General features: G+C 43.3%; 1 protein-coding gene across 2 annotated transcripts in view; it reads left to right on the forward strand.

The window, feature by feature from the left end:
• The first annotated feature begins 889 nt into the window (after positions 1-889).
• Positions 890-21170, forward strand: part of LOC126354421 (type 1 phosphatidylinositol 4,5-bisphosphate 4-phosphatase) — a 50574-nt gene continuing 30293 nt past the window's right edge. Inside the window, exons 1-2 of one of the 2 annotated variants that reach the window (XM_050004052.1) lie at positions 890-1402; positions 1639-1808. In XM_050004052.1, the coding sequence (XP_049860009.1) occupies positions 1336-1402; positions 1639-1808 (237 nt within the window). In that variant the 5' untranslated portion in view covers positions 890-1335. Of the gene's footprint in view, positions 1418-1638; positions 1809-21170 lie in introns of both variants that reach the window. The other variant, XM_050004051.1, reaches the window with a different exon arrangement.

A 21170-nucleotide genomic window follows, 5' to 3' on the forward strand; every position in this document is an offset into this window, starting at 1 on the left:
TTCCAGTGTTACCAGACAATGGCACCGTCAAAATTTTCTGCCCGAGAAATGTTGACATGTTGTGATGCTCCATTGGCAACCTGTGTGAATGCCGCTATTTCAAATGCAGTGTGGTATGTTTTGCCATAAAGGCCAGTGGGAATTGGTCTTATTGTACCAGTACAATAATTTACATACATCTTCAAAGGATGAGATTCCTTAAAGAAAAACATAGCGATTTTAAATTCATTGTCTTTATTATAATTTTGGTTCCAATCTCAATATTGTTTTATTACATTTCCTAATTCAGCTTATAACTCACTTTATTTTTTGTTTCATTTTTACGTCCTTTTATCGATATTTTCACGTCTTTATAGTGATAATTTTCCACGTATTTTAAGTCATAAACAACTGTGCCCTGCAGTTACAGATTTTTTCTCATATTCGTAAACTAAATGAATTCATGAATTCCAACTTGGGTTGTCCCCCTCCCTCCATTCCCCCACCAATGTGTAAGGGCGCTACTGATGAGAAATCTAATTATGATCCAGGACACATGAAAATAACTAACTTACTTACTAAACAAATGGAGGTTAAATCGAATTTATGAGAAGTGAAACATTAATTAATTTATTTATGGTATGCAATACATTAATTATGCTCGTCACGATTATTAAAAATATAGCTAGGGTTTTCAAGGCACGCGTCATATTGCAGTACGCCTGAAAATGCGATACAGTGAAAAATGTATAATTTTTGGGGGGAGAGCTTACAGCAGTTTATCACTATTAATTTTGTATTCATTTTATCCTCGGCATGGATCATGTGATTTGATTGTAGAACACATTTGTCATTGGTGCCAATTCAGTCAGTTGGTGTTTTTAATGAATGATGGTAGTTTTTGCCCTCTATTGCGGTTAAAAGAGTTATATAATACTTTTTGATATTCGCAGAAGAAGTGGCATTAACGCAAGCAAGTAATTTAGACCGATTCTCCATCTTTCTTAAAAAAAAAAAAAACCAAAGATGAATCATTAATCGATCCTATGTGCACTCGATTATAGTGGTTTCATAGATTTTACTGAGAACCAAAGAGGATTGCGGAGAATAAACTGGACAAAGTTCATGTGACTCTGCATATCTTTGACAGTTCGGCTTTTATGATACAATATTTTGCTGCTGGAGGATGACATATTCCGTGCGATAATGTAGTTTTTGGATACGTAATCTAGTCATTTAATCCAACTGATTTCCAGTTCTATATCTGTAGAGTTTCCATTTGCTTCCTGTGCCTTTTACTTCTGTTGTGGTACGTTGAGACAGTTCTGCTGATCAAATAATACACAAGCTACAGACATGGGTGACACAGAAAGGGAACCGCTGATTCAGAAGGAGAGCAATTCAGCGTATGCAAGTACTGATGGTGGGTTTGTACAGCGTAAGTTGCATGTACTCTTCGCTAATAATGCAATGACATTAGAACATAAGGATTTTGACGTTTGTATACCGTATCACATGACCTTTGAACGAAACGTGATGTGTCATCAGTTGACAGTGCATAAAGTAAATATTTGCAGTTTGAAAGTTAATATAATTATGCTTATTTTATACCGAACGTTTCGACTCGTCGATCTGTATTAAATGTTGCATTTTCAACAGCCCAACATGCCACAGTTTCACCAATTGGACCTGATGAGTTGCCACCCCCGTATCAGGGTGGACAGGGTGCAGTGCCTATGGTTACATGCAGAGTTTGTCAAGCATTGATTGACATTTCTGGAAAAAGAGACCAACATGTAGTGAAGTGTATGCGCTGTCACGAGGCAACTGTAAGCATAAAACATTGCATATATAAAGTATTTTATTTTTACTGCTTACCACTATTAATTAGTTTGTTGCCAACCCTATCAAATATTCGGTTCGAATAATGCTGCAGGAGTGTTAAATGTGTATCAATGTTGTTATTTTTTGGTTATTTGAGGTAGGCATTATTTACCCAGGATCCACATAGTGTATATGTATATACTGCCTGTACAAATAATTCTGCTAGGTGTAAAAGTGCTAGTTTATTTTTGAAACATGACACAATAGGCAAATACGATTACTGTAGGGTGTGTGCCATGGATTTCACTACCCCACTTGCTCTGGAACTAGTTGATGAGCAACTATTTATTCCACTGCCTATCATTATTGATTAATTATAAATTAACAAGTCACGCCGCTAAATGTTTCTGCCCTGTATTGTGGATACACCTGGAGCTTCTAATGCATTACAATTCTCTTATCTATGGTTGATCAGAGATTGTCACATTTGTCTCATACTCACCATTGCCATGTAGCACTTTGCCATTCCTTACATGATCAGTTCTCATATTCATAACAACTATTTTGCCAAAGTATTGTGTATGTGAGAGGTCCTATTAAGAACATAAGCTTAAAATTAAATTTAGGCTCAAATGCTTAGTTAAATTATAATGTGTACCGTACACATTGCCTAAAACAAAATGACAAAATATCTTGGGCCAAAAATTTTACATGCATATCAGTTCTCCTGGGTGTTATACGCTGTATGTATAACCTAAAGAAAAATGTCATCTAATTTTCTTCCAAGAACAAGAACTCTGTATTTTGCAGTACCCAACATTCAGTGGATTTCTATAACATGTAAATAAACCACTGTAATGCTGAGAAATCTCCTATTTTACAAAAAGAAAATAGGCAGGAAAAAATTGATGTTAATGAAATGATTGTTTGTCCGGTTAAACCAGTGGCTAAACAAACCTCATGTGGTCAGTATCAAGAACAGGCATATTTATTGTATTATTATATAGCAGACAGTGCGTGGTGAAACAAAATGTTTTAAAATGAGATTCAAGAAATTGCTGTAAATGTGTCCTTTCTTGTAGCTTCTCCAGTGGAGGCAAGATGTTATGTAACAGTCAGGTCTAATGCTGTATCCAGGTTAACACCCAAAAATCAGCACCCATGTTTACTAATGCACTTTCCTTGTTTAAATCCAGGATACAAGCTAACTTATCAGTATCAAGTCCACATTAATTATAGTATGGAGACTTCATTTCTAACCTTGCATGGAAATGCTCCAGTTCTGTGTGTTCTGAGGAATTTAAAATTTGTGATATTTACAGAAATTTCAACAGAGTCAAAATATTTTTACCACATTACATGATCAAAAGGGCTGTAGGTAAAATGTTAGTAAGAGTGGTACAGCTGTACCTTTGTGTGTTCTACAGACTTGATCTGAGAGCAGTCCATGTAGAAGTGAAGTGTTAATTAAGCTCTGGCTTTTTTTCCTTGATGTTTTTCAATTGAGAATAACAATTTAGGCCTATGCACAGATAATCCTGTAAAGTTCCTTTAACAGGAGTGTGGATCTTAGCAGCTATAATGAGGCTTTTCTTTCAAAATAATAGAAAAAGATATTCCAAATACTATGTTAAGCTTTTATGTTTAATTTCCTTACATTTTCCATTTGTCAAAGAAGACAACATGGTGTCCTCAACAGTTAGTATTGTTCAACAAGTTTGACTTATTCGCTTCCTCTGTCTGTGTTTCATGTGTTTGGTGAAATTAATGTCATGTACTCATGTGTTTTAAGCTGTTGGAATAGGAACTTTTCCTTTTTTGTTTTTTCAATATTGTTCACCCGTACCACTTGTGGGTCATGACATGGCATCAGCAAGATCACTTGCATGTTTAGGTATATCGTTTAATACTCGTCTTATATGATGTCCAGACACTGAAGTGTTTCATGTCATTATTATATACTTGTGAAAACTCCATCATTTACAAGTCAGTGGCAGTGAACTGTATGATACATATGCACAACAACAGAGGTAGACTGGATTTTTTCTCCATTAGAAGTATGGTATCACAGTAAGAAATGAACTTCTTGCACAGACTAGACATATTGCACTATGCAAACACAGTGACCATCCCGTAAAATGTATTGTGTATTTAAGTCTCAGGTCACTCACAGTATTGACTTATTACCAAGTTATCATCACACAGTCTGTTTAAAAAGGGGAGGGGGGGGGAGTATAGTAAAATGCTAGGAAACTCTCAGATCAACTGAACTTTTATACACAACTATATTATTAATGTATTTAGGAAGCATGCACAGTTCACTATAGAAGTTGCTTTATTTCTAATTTAGTATTCTAATATTTTAGCATCCCCCTTCCTTTTATACAGATCATCAGGTGATAACTTGGTAAGAAGTTGAAATCTCTAAGGATACTGTTTGTGACTTCAGCTCCAATATACATGGTAATTTAAAAAAGTAAAAGTCCTGTCACTCCAGGAAAATTATATGACAGTTGTTTCAGAACAGTCATAGTAGATTTTCTGCACTTCTCTTGTCCCATTGAGCTGGCACTGTTTCCAATCATTCTGTTGAAGGACGTTAAACTCCTACCCGCCTACCTACTGTGCTTACATTAATCCACAGTGTAAGATAGTCTCTTAGGATACAGAAGTGTCCGTGAATTCATTAATGCTGTGTAACATTTTTCATAAAATAGTCTTAAGTGCTCACTCTGTAAACCAGGATAGGCAGCATTCTGTTCTATTACAGAATGGTGCAGAGAAACAATACCAGAGAAGGAAAGTTGCTACACACCATATAGCAGAGATGCTGAGTCGTGATAGGCACAATAAAAAGAATCACACCATTAAAACTTTCTGCCATTAAGGCCTTTGTCGGCAGTAGACGCACATGTGCGTGCACACACTCACACACGCAATTTAGACAGAGGGTAGGAGAGAAGGTGCAGGGGGGGGGGGGGGGGGTAAGTAGCGGAAAGGAAAGAAATAAAAGATACTAAAAGATTGGGTGTGGCAGTGAAACGACAGCTGTGTAGTGCTGGCATGGGAACAGGGAGGGGGCTGGATGGGTGAGGACAGTGACTAACAAAGGGTGAGGCCAGGAGGGTTATGGGAATGTAGGATGTATTGCAGGGAAAGTTCCCACCTGTGCAATTCAGAAAAGCTGGTGTTGGTGGGAAGGATCCATATGGCACAGGCTGTGAAGCAGTCATTAATATGGGGGATATCATGTTTGGCAATGTGTTAAGCAACAGGGTGGTCCACTTGTTTCTGGGCCACAGTTTGTCGGTGGCCGTTCATGCTGACAGACAGCTTGTTGGTTGTCATGTCTACATAGTGTAACACAGAGGTTGCAGCTTAGCTTGTAAATCATGTGACTGGCTTCACAGGTAGCCTTGCCTTTGATGGGATAGGTGCTGTTAGTGGCCAGACTGGAGTAGGTGGTGGTAGGAGGATGTATAGGACAGGTCTTTCATCTAGGTGTATTACACGGGTATGAGCCACGAGGTAAGGGATTGGGAGCAACGGTTGTGTAAGGATGGACGAATATATTGTGTAGGTTCGATGGACGGCGGAATACCACGGTAGGAGGGGTGGGGCGGATTGTGGGGAGGACATTCTCTCATCTCAGGGCATGACGAGAGGTAATCGAAACTCTGACGGAGAATGTAATTTAATTGCTCCAGTCCTGGATGGTACTGAGTTATGAGGGGAATGCTCCTCAGTGGCCGGGCTGTGGGACTCTGGGAGGTGGTGGGAGACTGGAAAGATAAGGCACAGGATATTTGTTTTTGTACAAGGATGAGAGGATAATAGTCAGTGAAGGCTTCAGTGAGAGGGACTGCTCGTCACTGCAGATGTGACGACCACGCGTGGCTCGGCTGTATGGAAGGGACTTCTTGGTATGGAATGGGTGGCAGCTGTCGAAGTGGAGGTATTGCTGGTGGTTAGTAGGTTTGATATGGACGGAGGTACTGATGTAGCCATCTCTGAGGTGAAGGTCAACATCTAGGAAGGTGACTTCTTGGGTTGAGTAGGACCAGGTGAAGCAAATGGGGGAGAAGTTGTTGAGGTTCTGGAGGAATGTGAGTAAGGTCTCCTCACCTTCAATCCAGATAGCAAAGATATCAGTGGATCTGAACCAGGTGAGGGGTTTAGGATTCTGGGTTTTTAGGAATGATTCCTCTAGATAGCCCATGAATAGGTTAGCATAGGATGGTGCCATGCAGATGCCCATAGCTGTACCGTGGATTTGTTTGTAGTTAATGCCTTCAAAGGAGAAGTAATTGTGGGTGAGAATATAGTTGGTCATGGAGACTAGGAAGGAGGTTGTTGGTTTGGAATCCATAGGGCGTCTGGAAAGGTAGTGTTCGACAGCAGTAAGGCCATGGGCATTAGGAATGTTAGTGTACAGGGAGTTAGCATCAATAGTGACGGGCAGGGCACCATGTGGTAAAGGGACAGGAACTGTGGAAAGTTGGTCGCGAAATGGTTGGTATCTTTTATATAGGAGGATAGGTTCCAGGTAATAGGTTTGAAGGTGTTGGTCTTCGAGAGCAGAGATTCTCACAGTGGGGGCACAGTAATGGGCCACAATGGAGCATCCTAAGTGGTTGGGTTTATGGACTTTAGGAAGCATATAGAAGGTGGGAGTGTTAGGGGTAAGTAGAGAGATGTACTCTGGGGAGAGGTTCTGGGATATAGGCGTAAGTATTTGAATAGTGACTGGAGGTCTTGCTGGATTACTGGAATTGGGTCACTGTGACAAGGTTTGTAAATGGAAGTATCTGACAGCTGACGAAGTCCTGCCACGTAATCCTTGCGGTTCAAAACAATGGTGGTGGAGCCTTTGTCAGCAGGTAGGATTGAGAGGTCAAGATCAGTTTTTAGATGGTGGACTGTGGTTCTTTCTGCAGATGTAAGGTGAGTTTGCATGTTGCAGAGAAAAGTGCAGTTTGCATGGTACAGAGAAAAGTGTTTAAGACCTCACCATTCAGTGCACCTTGCTAAACATGGGACACTGTATTGGCTATGTTGACCCAACATTATCATCAGAATTGCGGTGGGAATGAGATATTTGTGACTGGACTGTGGATCAGTGGCAATATGTCATCAGGTCAGATGAATCATGTTTCTTGTTACACCAGTTTCTTGGTCTTGTCCGGATACATCATCGTCCAGATGAAAGGATGCACCACTCCAGACACAGGTTGGTGGGGCAGTATGATGCTATGGGAGAGATTTACCAGGTCTTCCATGGGAACTGTGATGGAAGTTGGACACCATGACAGCTGTGTGCTGTGTAAACATTATTGCAGACCATCTGCATCCCTACATGCTTGGTGTCTTCCCTGACAGCAGTGGACTCTTTCATCAGGATAACTGTCCACATCACAAGGTCAAAATAGTGCTGCACTGGATTGAAAAGCACGATGGAAAATCAGTGATGTTTCGCCACCAAATTCACCTTTTGTGAGCCCAACCCTTCTAGACGCAAGCTCTTTGCATGCAAACCACTGGTCCATAATTTATGGGAGTTGTGTAACTCTGTGACTTGACCACAGGCATCTGGTGCCACATGCCTCTGGTAAACTACTGAGGACATGTTGTATTTGTGCTTTGTGGAATTTCTGCTGAATTCTGTACCAAAGGTGAACAGACATGCTATTAAGCTAGTGGTCGTAATTTTCTTTTTTGGATGTCTGTACATAGTTGATTCTCGTCTAAAAAAATCAAATGCCTTTGTATTCCAGTAGTCTCTGTGATTGATGGAAAAACCAGTCATTTCACAGAACTGACTGTATGGCCAAGATTGCTTAATTGCAAGTAGGTGTGCTGCTGCTGCTGCATTTTGACAGCTGCCATCCCTTCCACACCAAAGAATCCCTCCCATATGGGCTGGCCACCCAGGGCCAGCATATCAGCGGTGACAAGCAGTCCTTTGTCCAGTATGCTGAAGGTCTCATAAAGACTTTCACAGACAGACACTATGCCCCAGATTTAGTCCACAGATTGACAGATTGACTTCTAACACCCCCCCCCCCCCCCCCTCTCTTTGGCAGGTTCATGCGAGGCTACTGCAGGCCCCAGCCTTTGCTGCAGTTTTTCCCATCTGTGCTGCATGTCTATCCTCTTGCTATTCCTTTTCCCCTCCCTTGGCGAACATGTCTGGGTATTATTAGGAATGTTCTGCATTCTGTCGCTGACGTGCGAACAGTTTCAACTTTGTTTTTCGCTCCCTTTTTCTTTCTTTGTTTCCCTTCTCCTCACTTTACTCTGCTTCGGCATTTGAGGATTCTCTTTTTTTTCTTCCTCCTTCCTGTGTGCTCCTGAAGGCTGGCCCATGCATCTGACGCATAGCAGGTGACTGGGTAATGCGTAATTCCCATCCCCGGGTCGACAGGTAGGGTTCGTACGTACCCCTGGTACAGGCCAGGCCCTGGGAGGCATAATTGCCTGAGCTGTAACTTTGCCAAATTGTGGATTGGTCCCTCAATCAAGTGTTTGGGACGTGTGATCTCAGGTGTGAACAATCACCTAAGGCCGGTGCGCCCCTTGTGAAGGGGCCCCCCAGTTGGAAGGAGCGCACCATCGGACACATGGCAATCTTGGAGGACTTCCTCGTAGTGAGTCAATTGCCCTCCCCATCGACATCTACGAAATGTAAATGTACTGAGACTACTGATCCAAAGATCCTTTCCACTGCACCGTGGTTCCTTGTGGTCCCTGGTTCGGAAGAGGATCAGTCCTTTGCCACAGTGAATCCGTTTATTATCCAGGAAGGTGTTGATGCAATTGCTGGCTGTGTGAAATTCTGCTCTTGTTTATGGAACTTCTGTGGACCCCATGTAGCAGGATCCACCTGCTTCTGTGCCTCATAGCAGCTACTCTACACCAGCTGTCACTCGGTGGCCGCTGAGTTGACACACTTCCATCTCTTCCTGTGACTGTCCTCCAATGAAATGTTCAGACTTTGGCCCCACAAAGAGGATTTACGGCTGCTTTTAGCATTCCCTTGTTCTCTGCCTTCAGAAAACAAAATTGTGCCCTCACGACCGCTTTGAGCTGTCACATTACTTACCGATTCGTTTTGACCTTCTTCCTTAGGTCAGCATTCCATATCATGGGGGTGTCATGCTGTTCATATGGGATGACCTTCATAATCAGCCCATCTCCCTGACCACCCATCTCATTGCTGTTGCGGTTCGCCTTTTCCTTCCTTGCCTGACTCTTTTCCTCTGTGCCATTTATGCCCCTACATCATTCGCAGCCACCAGGGCAGACTTCCTTCAGCTTATTGGGCAGCTACTCCTCCCCAAACCTCCGTTTCTGCTACTCGGTGACTTTAACGCACATCATCCCCTTTGGGGTTCTCCCAGGACCTATCAAGAGAGGTGCCCTCTTGACTGACCTCCTTAACCAACTTACCTCTTCTGCCTTAACACTGGAGCCCCCACTTTACTTTTTGACCCCTCGCACACCTATTCCCATTTGGAACTATCCTTTTGCACTGCCCAGCTTGCCCATCGTCTTGAGTGGTCAGTTATTTCTGATGCCTACTTGAGCGACCATTTCCCTGTGTGCTCTCCGTCTGCTGACTCGTACCCCATCCGGAAGCATGCCCAAATGGCAGCTTAGTAAGGCTGACTGGCAGCTTTACTCCTCCCTGGTAACCTTCAAAGAACAAGATTTCCCCAGTTGTAATGACCAGGTGGACTATCTCACAAATGTTGTCCTTACTGCTACAGAACATTTGATTCCTCGCACTTCCTCTTTATCACATTGTGTCCCAATTCCTTGGCGGACTGAGGCATGCTGCTAAGCAATTCACGCATGGAGATGTGCTCTCCATCTTTTTAACCACCATCCTACACTGGAAAACTGCATTCATTATAAACAGATACGTGCAAAGTGTCATAGAGTTCTTCGGGATAGCAAAAGAGCTAGCTGGATTTCATTCAGTAGTTGTTTTAACAGTTCCACACCTTCCTCTGTTGTGTGGGCCAATCCTCGACAGCTCTCTGGAACCAAGATACATTCCCCAATTTCAAGCCTGACAGTAGCTTACTATGTCATCATGGACCGTATTGCGTTCTCCAACACCTTGAGTCGCCATTTTTGTGGAAGTTCCAAGCTCTTCCCACCGTCACCCTGCCTTCCTCCATCGGAAACGAGTGGAGGGGGCTCAGGTGATTCCCTTCTCTTCTCAGAATCATAAGTGCTACAATGCCGTCTTTACTATGAGGGAGCTAGATCATGTGCTCAGTTCATCCCGATCCTCCACCCCAAGACCAGACACCATCCACATTCAGATGTTGCAGCACCTCTCCCTTGCAGGCAACCACTTTCTGCTTAACATGTTTAACCTCATCTGGACTTTGGGCACATTTCCTGGTCACTGGCATGAAGCCACTGTCATACCCTTGCCTAAGCCCGCTAAGGACAAAAACATTCCTGTGAGCTACCGCGCCATCTCTCTTACCAGCTGTGTTTGCAAGGTGATGGAACATATTATTCATGCCCAGCTGGTGTGGTGGCTTGAGTCTCACCATATACTAATGAATGCACAGTGTGGATTTCGAGTGCGGCATTCTACAGTTGACCATCTAGGTACTTTGTCCACCCATGTCACGAATGGTTTTCTGAGGAAATCCCAGATTGTGGCCATGTTTTTCAATTTGGAGAAGGCCTAGGACACCTGCTGGAGGACTGGTGTCCTCTGTATTCTTTACACGTGGGGCTTCCATGGGGCCCTGCCCCGTTTTCTTTGAGCATTTTTACAAGACCAGGTTTTCGGGGTGCGTGTGGGTTCTGCCTTGTGGGACAACTTTATCCAGGAAAATGGTGTGCCTCAGGGTTCTGTCCTGAGCATCGTATGAATTTCTAGCGGCGCAAATGGTTTCTCCCACCATCTCGGGCCTGTTGCTCTTCCATTCATTGACACTACAAAATTCATGGGGCTCCTACTTGATAGGAAACTCTTAGTCCTCCCATGTCTCTTACCTGGCAGCCCGCTGTATGCGGTCCCTCAATGTCCTACATGTTCTCAATGGTACTTCTGGGGTGTTGATCGAACCACCCTCCTCCTTTTGTACTGGTCCCTTGTCTGTTGGACGGAGGTCATTTTCACAACTTGTTGGTAGGATAGCGTTACCATCCCGGTGCTGAAACCTGGTGTAGATCCGCTGGTGGTTGAGAGCTATCGCCCTATCAGCCTTACCGACGTTATGTGCAAACTCCTGGAATGGATGGTGAGTTGGTGGCTCATGTGGATCCTTGAAGCTCGGGGCCTCCTGCCCCAGCAACAGGGGGGCTTCCGTCAGGGCCGCTCTGCAATCGAAAATTTAGTCTCGCTAGAGTCGGATATTCATACAGCTTTTATTCGGCGAGAACATATAGTTGCTGTTTTCTTTGATCTTGGGAAGTCGTACGATACCACCTGGCACCATCATATCCTTGCTACGCTGCACGAATGTGGCTTATGGGGTCCACTTCAGTTTTTCTATGGACTTTTCTCTCCAATCACTCCTTTTGAATTAGAGTTGGCACTTATTTTAGCTCTGCTCATATTCAGGAGAACGGTATCCCGCAGGTCTCGATTCTCAGTGTTCGCCTCTTTTTGGTGGTGATTAATGGTCTTGCGGCTGTTGTGGGCTCGTTGGTCTGTTCCTCTCTATATGCCAATGACTTTTGTCCTTATTACTGTTCCCCAAGCATCAGTGTTGCTGAGCGGCAGCTATCCGTAAGGCACATGCCTCGCCCGACCACCCAAACCGCAGGCTCCTTTTTCCATCTTCTGCACTCCCCTCCCCATGATGGCAGACTTGGTTGGGTCTCCCGATCGCGGTCCGCGTTCGTTCCCCTTCTCTCGCCACTCTAGTCCTTTCCCCTTCTTCCATCTTTCCGGCCCTCTTCTTCCACCCCTCATTGGTCCCTCCCTCGCTTGCGGCTTTGCTTGAATTTTTCCTGCGACTCAGTCCTCGTTTCCACCTGCCATTCTTTGTCAACAATTCCTGGCTGTTCTTGCCTCGTTTCGTGATGCAGATGTAGTCTACACAGATGGACGCACTGGGTTTGCTTTCATCCATGGCGATTACGTTGTACAGCACTCCCTGCCTTGTGGGAGCAGTGTTTTCACTGCAGAGCTGGATGCTCTTTTATCATGCATTCGCTCAGCTTGCCTCCTGCCCTGGGCAGTCATTTGTCATATGCAGTGACTCCCTGAGTGGATTGCAAGCACTCGACCAGTGTTTTTCTCAGGACCCTTTGGTGTGCGGTATTCAATATGCTGTTTTTGCTCTCGCCGAGTGTGGTTATTCAGCGACGTTTGTGTGGACCCCGGGGCGCATCGGAATTCCAGGAAACGAACGTGTCAATGGGTTGGCCAAGCTGGCCACCACTTCGCCCCCCCTCTCCCCCCACCTGGAGCTTGGTCTAGTGGAAAGAGACCTCCAGTCAGCCCTACATTGCAAGGTCCGCGGTTCCTGGAGCTCTGAATGGTCTGTCTTGAACACTCCAAATAAGCTTTGCATAGTAAAGTCGTCCACGGCCATATGGAACTGATGCTTGAGGAGAATGAGTAGGGACTCAGTTACTCTCTGCCATCTCCGGATTGGACATAGGTGGTTGACTCACAGCTATCTCCTTCACCATGAGAACCCACCCAAGTGTCGTTGTGATGCAGGGCTGACAGTGGTCCATCTTCTGGTGGACTGCCCCCTTTTAGCCCCCTTGCGGCAGTCCTTTAATTTACCAGCAGCCCTCCAATAATATTAGATGACGATGCCTCTATAGCTGACTCAGTTTTACGTTTTATCTGTGCAGCTGGGTTTTATCACTCACTCTAGTCTGGGCGCTCTCGCATGATTTCTCCAGCGACTTTTAATTTTGATGTGGATACCAAAATAGTGTATTTTATGGTGACAAATTGTGTTGGTACCTCAATCAATGCTTTCCAGCAGGAGGTTCTTCGTTTGTTGTTGAGTGGTTGACCTTTTATCTGATCCGTCAACCACTGTAGTCTGTTTTACTCTAGTCAACTATTTGCTCTGCTCCTTTTAAGTGTCCTCTGTTTTGTATTATTGCGGTGTTCATTTTAGCTCTGTAGCCCTTTGTGTTCTCTCCCTCTGGGTGCAGAGGGTATGCTTTTACTGTATAGGCCTTTTACAAGTATGTCTGTTTGGAACAGGGGACTGATGACTTCGATGTTTAGTCCCCATCAAACCCCAAAACCAACCAACCAACCAACCTTGTTGACTATGGCTGCTTTTGTTTATGCATCTGTACGCCCATCTCTTTTAAGCTGTCTCAACACCATCCATCATAATGGCATCCGTTTGGCCGTGGGCACTTTTTACACCAGCCCAGTTGAGAGTCGGTATGCTGAAGCTGCTGAACTACCACTGTCCTACTGCCACCACTTTCTCCTTAGCAGGTATGCATACTGTTTGTCTGCCATGTGTGGCCACCCCTACTTTGATCGCTGCTATGGGGCTCGTCCCTCTTCTGTTACCTCCTGGACTCCACTTTCGCCACTTGCTACATTGGCTTAACTTCATGCTACCTGCAACCTTTCCAGTGGGTGTGAACCCTTCACCACCTTGGCTTCGTGAAGTGGCCCATGTTACCTTTCACCTTCATTCGCTTCCTAAGGACACTACTCTAGCCTCGGTCTGTCACCTTCAGTTTCACGACCTTCGCATGGAACTTCGCGATAGTGCCTTTGTCTATACTGATTGCTCTGACTGACCGTGGGGTCAGGTGTGCCTTTGTCATTGGCACCCGTATCTTTCAATATTGGCTTCTGGCACATTCCTCAGTATTTATTGTTGTGGCTGGCAGGACAGCCAACACCATTTTACTAGAGGAGACCGAAAGGCACGCGATTTAGCTCATGCAGGCTGGTGTGAGGTCTGGAACAGGACAAGGAAATTAGAATTTAGAAACAACGGACGTAGCTGGTGGAATACTTAACTTTAATCCATTAATGACGAATGTCGGTCTGGACGGTACATGATTCACAATATCAATGGTAACTGAATATAACACCTTGCTAGGTCGTAGCAAATAACGTAGCTGAAGGCTGTGCTAACTGTTGTCTCGGCAAATGAGAGCGTATTTTGTCAGTGAACCATCACTAGCAAAGTCGGCTGTACAACTGGGGTGAGTGCTAGGAAGTCTCTCTAGACCTGCCGTGTGGCGGTGCTCGGTCTCCAATCACTGATAGTGGCGACACGTAGGTCCGACGTATACTAACGGACCGCGGCCAATTTAAAGGCTACCACCTAGCAAGTGTGGTGTCTGCTGCTGACACCACATTTATGGCCGAGCTTTTCACGTTGTATCAGACCGCGGAGTACATCCAGTGATACAGCCTTCCCAATTGTGTCCTCTGCTCAGACTCTGTGCCCTCCAAAGTCTCTATGCACTGTACACTGCTTATCCCTTACTGCAGTGGGTCCAGGAAAAATGTCACTTGCTCATGCTTGATTATTATAGCTGCTTCACAACTTGGGCCATCTGTACCTACCCCTCCACCACCAGTTTTTCTGAACTACACTGGTAGGAGTTATACTTACAACATATTCTCTACTTCCGAAATTATCCTGGCCTCGACCTACGGTTACCTACTGTCCCCACACCCACCGCCCAACAGTTTCCACCACCTGTGTCCTATAACCTCCTCCCAGTTCAGGTCCCGAACCCTCACTGTGCTCGCTCTTTGTGAATGCACCCACCATTTTTGTCCCGTCTCTGCTTCTCTCCTTTCCTGCACTGTGTTCGCCTTCCCCTTGCCCCACAGCCTGCCGAAATTGCCCTTGGGAGCCTTGACCTGGGATCTTCTAGTCCTTGCATGTTGCTGCCCAGACAGCATGTTTCTCTCCCCTCCACCCATACCGTGCTCGCTCTTCGTCTTCCCTGTCCCACTCTCGATTGCTGCATTCAGTGCAACACTTACAGTGTGTGTTTTCTCTTCTTTCTTTTCTGAAAAAGACTTTGACCAAAATTTTAGTGTGCAACAGTCTTTTCCTTGAGCCTGTCTGCAATGCACCATGTCATCTTTACAGTGAACATCTATATTCTTTTCATAACTGTTGAAATTCCAAACTGAACTTTTCATTGTTTGAAGATGAGAAATGGCTCTTTTTTAAAAAATCAAAACATTGAATGGCAACCAATTGCAGGTACTTCAGACCTGTGAAAAGCCCAGCGATATACCATAACTGATTTCTTTCCTTATGACACTCAACAAGTTTCATCTTCTATCGAGCTGTAATGCTACAAACAAATGAATAACTGCATGTTAGCATAAACTGGTGTGGAATCCATTTTGTGAGTGAGGTGGTGCAGTGATTAGACACTGGACTCACATTCAGGACGACGACGGTTCAATCCTGCGTCCGACCATCCTGATTTAGGTTTTCCGTGATTTTCCTAAATTGCTCCAGGCAAATGTCGGGATGGTTCCTTTCAAAGGGCATGGCTGACTTCCTTCCCCGTCCTTCCCCAATCCGATGAGACCGATGACCTCGTTGTCTGGTGTCCTTCCCCAGACAACCCAATCCATTTTGTTCATCTCCAGAGGGGCCTAAGGACAATAGGATGGACGCTGGAGCTATCACCCTCGCCTTGGATGGAATTTTTTTACCTGAAAAAGTTAAGGTCATGGTTTAAAGGTGTAATTTTAGAGTCCTGCTTTTATCCCACAAGGTATTTTTGGTGCCAGATGTTTGGACACGTGTCCTCCGGCTGTAATAATGAGGCTATTGGTTGGTTGTGTGGCCAGACACATGGGGACAGCTATTGTGAACTACACCCTACATGTGTAGACTGCCTTGAATGCCATCCCCCTAATTCGCCAACATTTTCAGTTTTCAGGAGGGAGAAGAAAATCCAGGAATATAAAACACTTGACCACCTTTCTTATAAAGATGGTAAGAAACATCGATATGACATCAGACTTCACAAATAATCAAAATTCACACCTAGCACAGTGACAAGGTCTGAAAGAGCAACTTCTTTCCCTAACTACATGTCAGTGCCTGTTATTAAGTCAGGGGAAGGGACACTGGCTCCCTCAACCCTACACCCACAGCACCAGTAGTGCAGCCAGAGTTGCCTTGTCCTCCTCCAGCATCATCAGGGAAGAGGACACCTGCCAAGGTGCTCCCTCCCAGGACAAAACAGACGAGCAGTCTACATTAGCTAGTGGCTGACAAGCCACAGATTATGGGTCATAGGAAAGAACAGTCCTCTTCTGACCCAGAAGTCAAGATAGGAAAATCCTCACATAAATCATCATAGGGACAAGGCTAAATTGAAAATTAAACTGAATTATGCTGTTCCAGTTGGTAAAACTACCTCCCCTCCCCTCAAGATTGAGCCTATGAACACCAATGAAAAACCACACATTCATGTGGGGCACGACTCAGCAGCAAAGTAATTCATTATGCCTGTTTCCACTTTGCTGCTTTCTCGGACCCGAATCTTTCTGATGCTTCCTCAATGTAAGTATAGTGATGACCAATGTAAATGAAATGGTTACCATTGCCACCTGGCTGAACTGTCAGTTAGTGGCTATGTACTCTGCAGCTGGTGTGGCACTTCAAGACAGGCAGTCCTCAGAATCCCAACTACCTATTACTAAAAATTACAAACCCTACTGTACAAATTGCATTAACATTGAGAAGGCATTTGGAGGAGATTGCTTGCTGATTTGATCTGGCCCTTTCAGTGAGCATGAGCCATTAACCAATGTGTTAAAAGGTTTGTGTCTTTCAGAGTAAACGTGTGTAATACTGTATTTATCTCCAAAAAGACCTCTACCATATCACAAGCTGCTAGATCCAGAGGAAAAGCTGTCTCCAGCCATCCTCCTATTGGGTGACTTCAATGTCAACAATCCTGTGTTGCGGGACAGGGAAAACACATCTAGAAAGGCCAAGTAATAGAGCAATTAGTTTCAGAACTGGATATCTGCCCACTTGACACTGGAGCTGTAACACATTTTAATGAGGCCCATGGAACTTACGCATTCATGGAACATACTCAGTCAGAGATATTAGTCTGCAGCGTGAGCATCTCACCCTTAAGCAACATGTCCATCCGTGGCAACCTATGTAAAGTGACCCCTTTCCTATCACTCTCTCAACCAGTGGAATATGCACCATGTTGATCATTTCAGAAAGCTGACTGCCAAGCTTTCACCTCCAAAGCAACTTTTGAATCAAGTCAAGAGAAGGATGTTGAAGGAATAAGATGCTCTTGATACAATTAAAAACAAAGATTCCAAGACTTTACCAAGCGGGAAAGCGCCGGTAGACAGGCACAATAAAATAACACACAAACACGCACACAAAATTACGGTTTTCGCAACCGGCGGTTGCTTCGTCAGGAAAGAGGGAAGGAAAAGGAAAGATGAAAGGATGTGGGTTTTAAGGAAGAGGGTAAGGAGTCATTCCAATCCCGGGAGCGGAAAGACTTACCTTAGGGGGAAAAAAGGATAGGTATATACTCACGCTCGCGCCCCCCCCCCCCCCCCCCCACACACACACACACAGACATATTTAAAAGCAAAGAGTTTTTACCCTGTTCTTTAGGCTCTTCCTGATGGACACAGGTTCCATGGGGGCCTGAAGTAATAGTTGCAGCTATCACAGAACCATATGGCAATTAAATGACCAAATCCCATGTGTCTGCTGAAAATTTAATAGCATTCAAGAGACTTTGACTAAGACACAGTTTTTCATAAAGAAGAGAACACAGGAGTGTTGGGAACAGTATGCATCATCTGTGGGAGTGCAAATCCACAGTAGTTCCTGGGCATCTCCCTCAGTGGCAGTGTCTGTGCTAATCCTGGTGTTATTGCTGAATGTTTCATGGCAGCCCACTTCACCAAAGTGTCTGCATTGAGTAACTATTACCCCAAATTTTCCTGACCCAGAAACATGGGGCAGAGTGAAAGTCCTTATCCTTCTATGCACCAGGCTTTGAATCGCACAATGTTCTGTTTAAAATATGGGAGTTCTGCAGCTGATTGACCTGATAGAATCCACAACCAAATGTTTAAACCCTTAGTAATAACAGCATAAAACGCATCCTCGGTTTTTGCAGTCTTATGTGATGATGAGGAGAGTTTCCCTACCAATGACGGGAGGAGGTATTTTTTTTTTCCTATCCTGGAATTGGGAATGACCCTCAAATTTCAATTTAATATTTTATAAAGTGAAGATTTTATCCTGATATGTCTTAGCTGTGGGTTGGTAGCACAATCAGTACTGAGCTTGTTATAACTGATCCATCAAAGTGTTACATTTACTGATGGAAGTGAATTTTACAACAGAATTTAATGCATCTTTATGTTTGGTTTAAAGGATGGCACTGTCATGCGTTTTTAAATTTTTATGTGCATATTTTATTTATGTAACAGTTTAAGCTAATTAGCTCTGTAGCCCAGAGTCTGCATTTTCTCAACACAGTTTAGTCTCTTGCTCAATTTTAGTTGTACTGTCTGTGACAACCCTTCTTGGTGTATCCTTCAGTGTCAAGCTATAGTTTTAGTGGCTTGGGTCTTTATCTCACTTACTTTTAACAATCTGGCTAAAACTATTGTTATGTACACCATCAACTATGATGATGTGGTCATAGATTTTGGGGCTGACAGTTCCCCTCTTCTCATTTCATGTATATGTTTGTAGTAAATATCTTTCTAATGTGACACACACACACACACACACACACACACACACACACACACACAACACGATGCCAATCCCCACATTTCAGGCTGGAATGGCATTGCAGTCCAAGATGCTGAGTAAACAATTGTGTTCAGGAAAGTTGACAAATACATTTCAATTTCAGTAATTCCAACATGAAAGATATTTATTCAATATCAGCAATGCCTGCCAGGAGTTTCCATTGTTTATTTTTACTCAGTATCATAATCATTTATCCCTTCAAATATATTTTAAATCCACCTTTCATGTCCTGGCACAATTTTGTTTAGTAATTTGGGCTCTTTCTACCTCAGATGCATTTTCAGTTTAAATAAAGATAAACTTTACCATCAATAACATGCTTTCTTATAAATTTCATTTCATAAGTGTCATTAGAGATTTTTTCAATTTTACCAATAAAAAACTGAACCCACTTTTCATAGGAAACTTCACTATAGCGAAATAATTTTAGTTGAATTCTTGGACATCTTTATCGTTCTCCTTGTCTGTGTCTTCAGTTTCATTTGACTTAGGCTGTTCATAACTGGTATGTGCTCTGGATCCAGAATCAGAATCGCAAGATTGGGACTATCTGCTCTTAGCATTGTCACAATCACTTTCATTGAAGTCCATGACAACTATACATTTTCCTGCAGTTAATGCCAAGTGCTTTGCTTATTGCAGCATTCCTTTTGTTTCACTAGAGTGAACCTGTTTCAATTGCATTTTGAACGCTGCTGTCCAAGAAACTTCTGGTGAATTGATCCCTGGTGTATCTGTTTCTTACTAAATCTATGAAATGGCTTTATTGTGGCAGAAAGGAAAAATTCTTGCTGTTCCAAACCCAGGTGCAACACTCAGTTAAGTGATAGCTATATTTTCAAAGATTTTTCCAACAATGTAAGAGATTCGGATTTTCCTCCCATCCCCCTATTCTTCTTTTTCTAATAATCTACCACATTTCTCCAAGCAGGTTTTAGAGGCCTAAGAAATACCACACCAAGTGGTTGATACAAGAGAGTAGAGTAAAGTGGTAGAAGCATAAATTGAACATCATGTTCCTGGCACAGTTTAATCGTGTTAAGTGATGTATGACTCAGATGATTGTCACCTATAATCACTTTCGATCAGTCTAAGTGCCAGCATAATGAAGACAAATTGAATAAAGCACAACTCAAACATTTTTGATCAAACCAACCACGTTGGTCCCTGTTATTACCTCCACCTTATATCCAAATATCGTAGAGATGTTTTGCCCTGAAAATTGTGTAAGGTGAGAGGACTGTGCCATCTGCAGCCACTGCTGTCATTACACTAGTACTTAGTTTAGAACTAATTGCAGTCCTTTCAGGACATCTTGCACCTTGCTCCACTATTACAAGGGACATTCCAAAAGTAAGTTCCATCATAGTTTTTCACACAGAAACTTTATTGAAAGGAAAAAAAACTGCACCCCGGTCTCATGCACATTTTTCGAAATATTTGCCACTGACATTGAGATATTTTTTGTTGTGTGCAATCAGTTTAAAGAAACTATCTGGTAAACATCTGTGCCCTGTGATGCAAGAAATTTTTGCACAGCCTTCTCCATCACAGCACATTATTTTCATTCATGGAAGTTTTGGGACACCCACTTCATTCATCATCCATACTGTGCCTTGCTTCTCTGAACATGCAACCCCAGCATTTGATGACACATGCCATGTTCACCATACACACTCTGCAGGCGTTCATAGTTGAAAGACACACTGGATTCTCATGCCCATTTACATCAGATAACAGCATACGCTTCCATTGGTGACCATGTTGTTAGGACACATCTGTCTACCATTGTAATTTGTGCTCAGCCAACCTTGGTCATGTCGGTCTGCTGCTACTCTCTCATCTTCAGCACTCCCTGTGCATGCATTATTCCTCCTCTGTCAGTGCCACTTCTGTCATTAAACCAGCAGTGGGTGTTGGTTCATATAGCATTTATTTGTATCAGTGGATGTAGCACCTTCTCTTTCAAAACAATGACAAAACTTACTTTTGGAACATCTCTCGTACTTTCACTTGTCCAGGATCATCACAAAAGTTGGTCTCATCATAGTTTGTAATTTTGGAGAGAGGGGCAGTGTTAAAGTACACTTCAAGATTCTTAAAATAACCATTCACTGTTTCACAGATAACTTCTGCCTGTACCCTCTTTAAATTTTCGCTTACTCTGATAGTTCTTTATTTCTTTTCAGAAAACACTTTAGCCCTATATGACCCAGTCAATTGCCACAGAATCATTTTTCAATCTGCCCTGCTTGTTTAAGAGAGGCCAATACGATGTGCCTTATATCATTATTCCTCAAAAGGAAACCATCGTTTTCCACAACACAATATTCCTTCAGCCAGATTTTTTTTCCTCACTTTTTGGCCATCTATTTTATATTTGAATCTGCTCTTGGGTTTGTCATTTAATATTGTATAAGGAACTATGTATTACTCTGAAGCTTTACGAATGCTTAATTTTTCTGATGTGACAGCCTTCACAGCATTCAGAACAAATTCTGGGTTATAGTTGAATTTCTGGATTGGTCTTAGAATCTTCATGTATAGTCACATGATAATATTCACCCTAAAAAAAGTGAAATTTTG

The sequence above is a fragment of the Schistocerca gregaria genome, chromosome 3, assembly GCF_023897955.1.
Source record: "Schistocerca gregaria isolate iqSchGreg1 chromosome 3, iqSchGreg1.2, whole genome shotgun sequence".
NCBI lineage: Eukaryota > Metazoa > Arthropoda > Insecta > Orthoptera > Acrididae > Schistocerca > Schistocerca gregaria.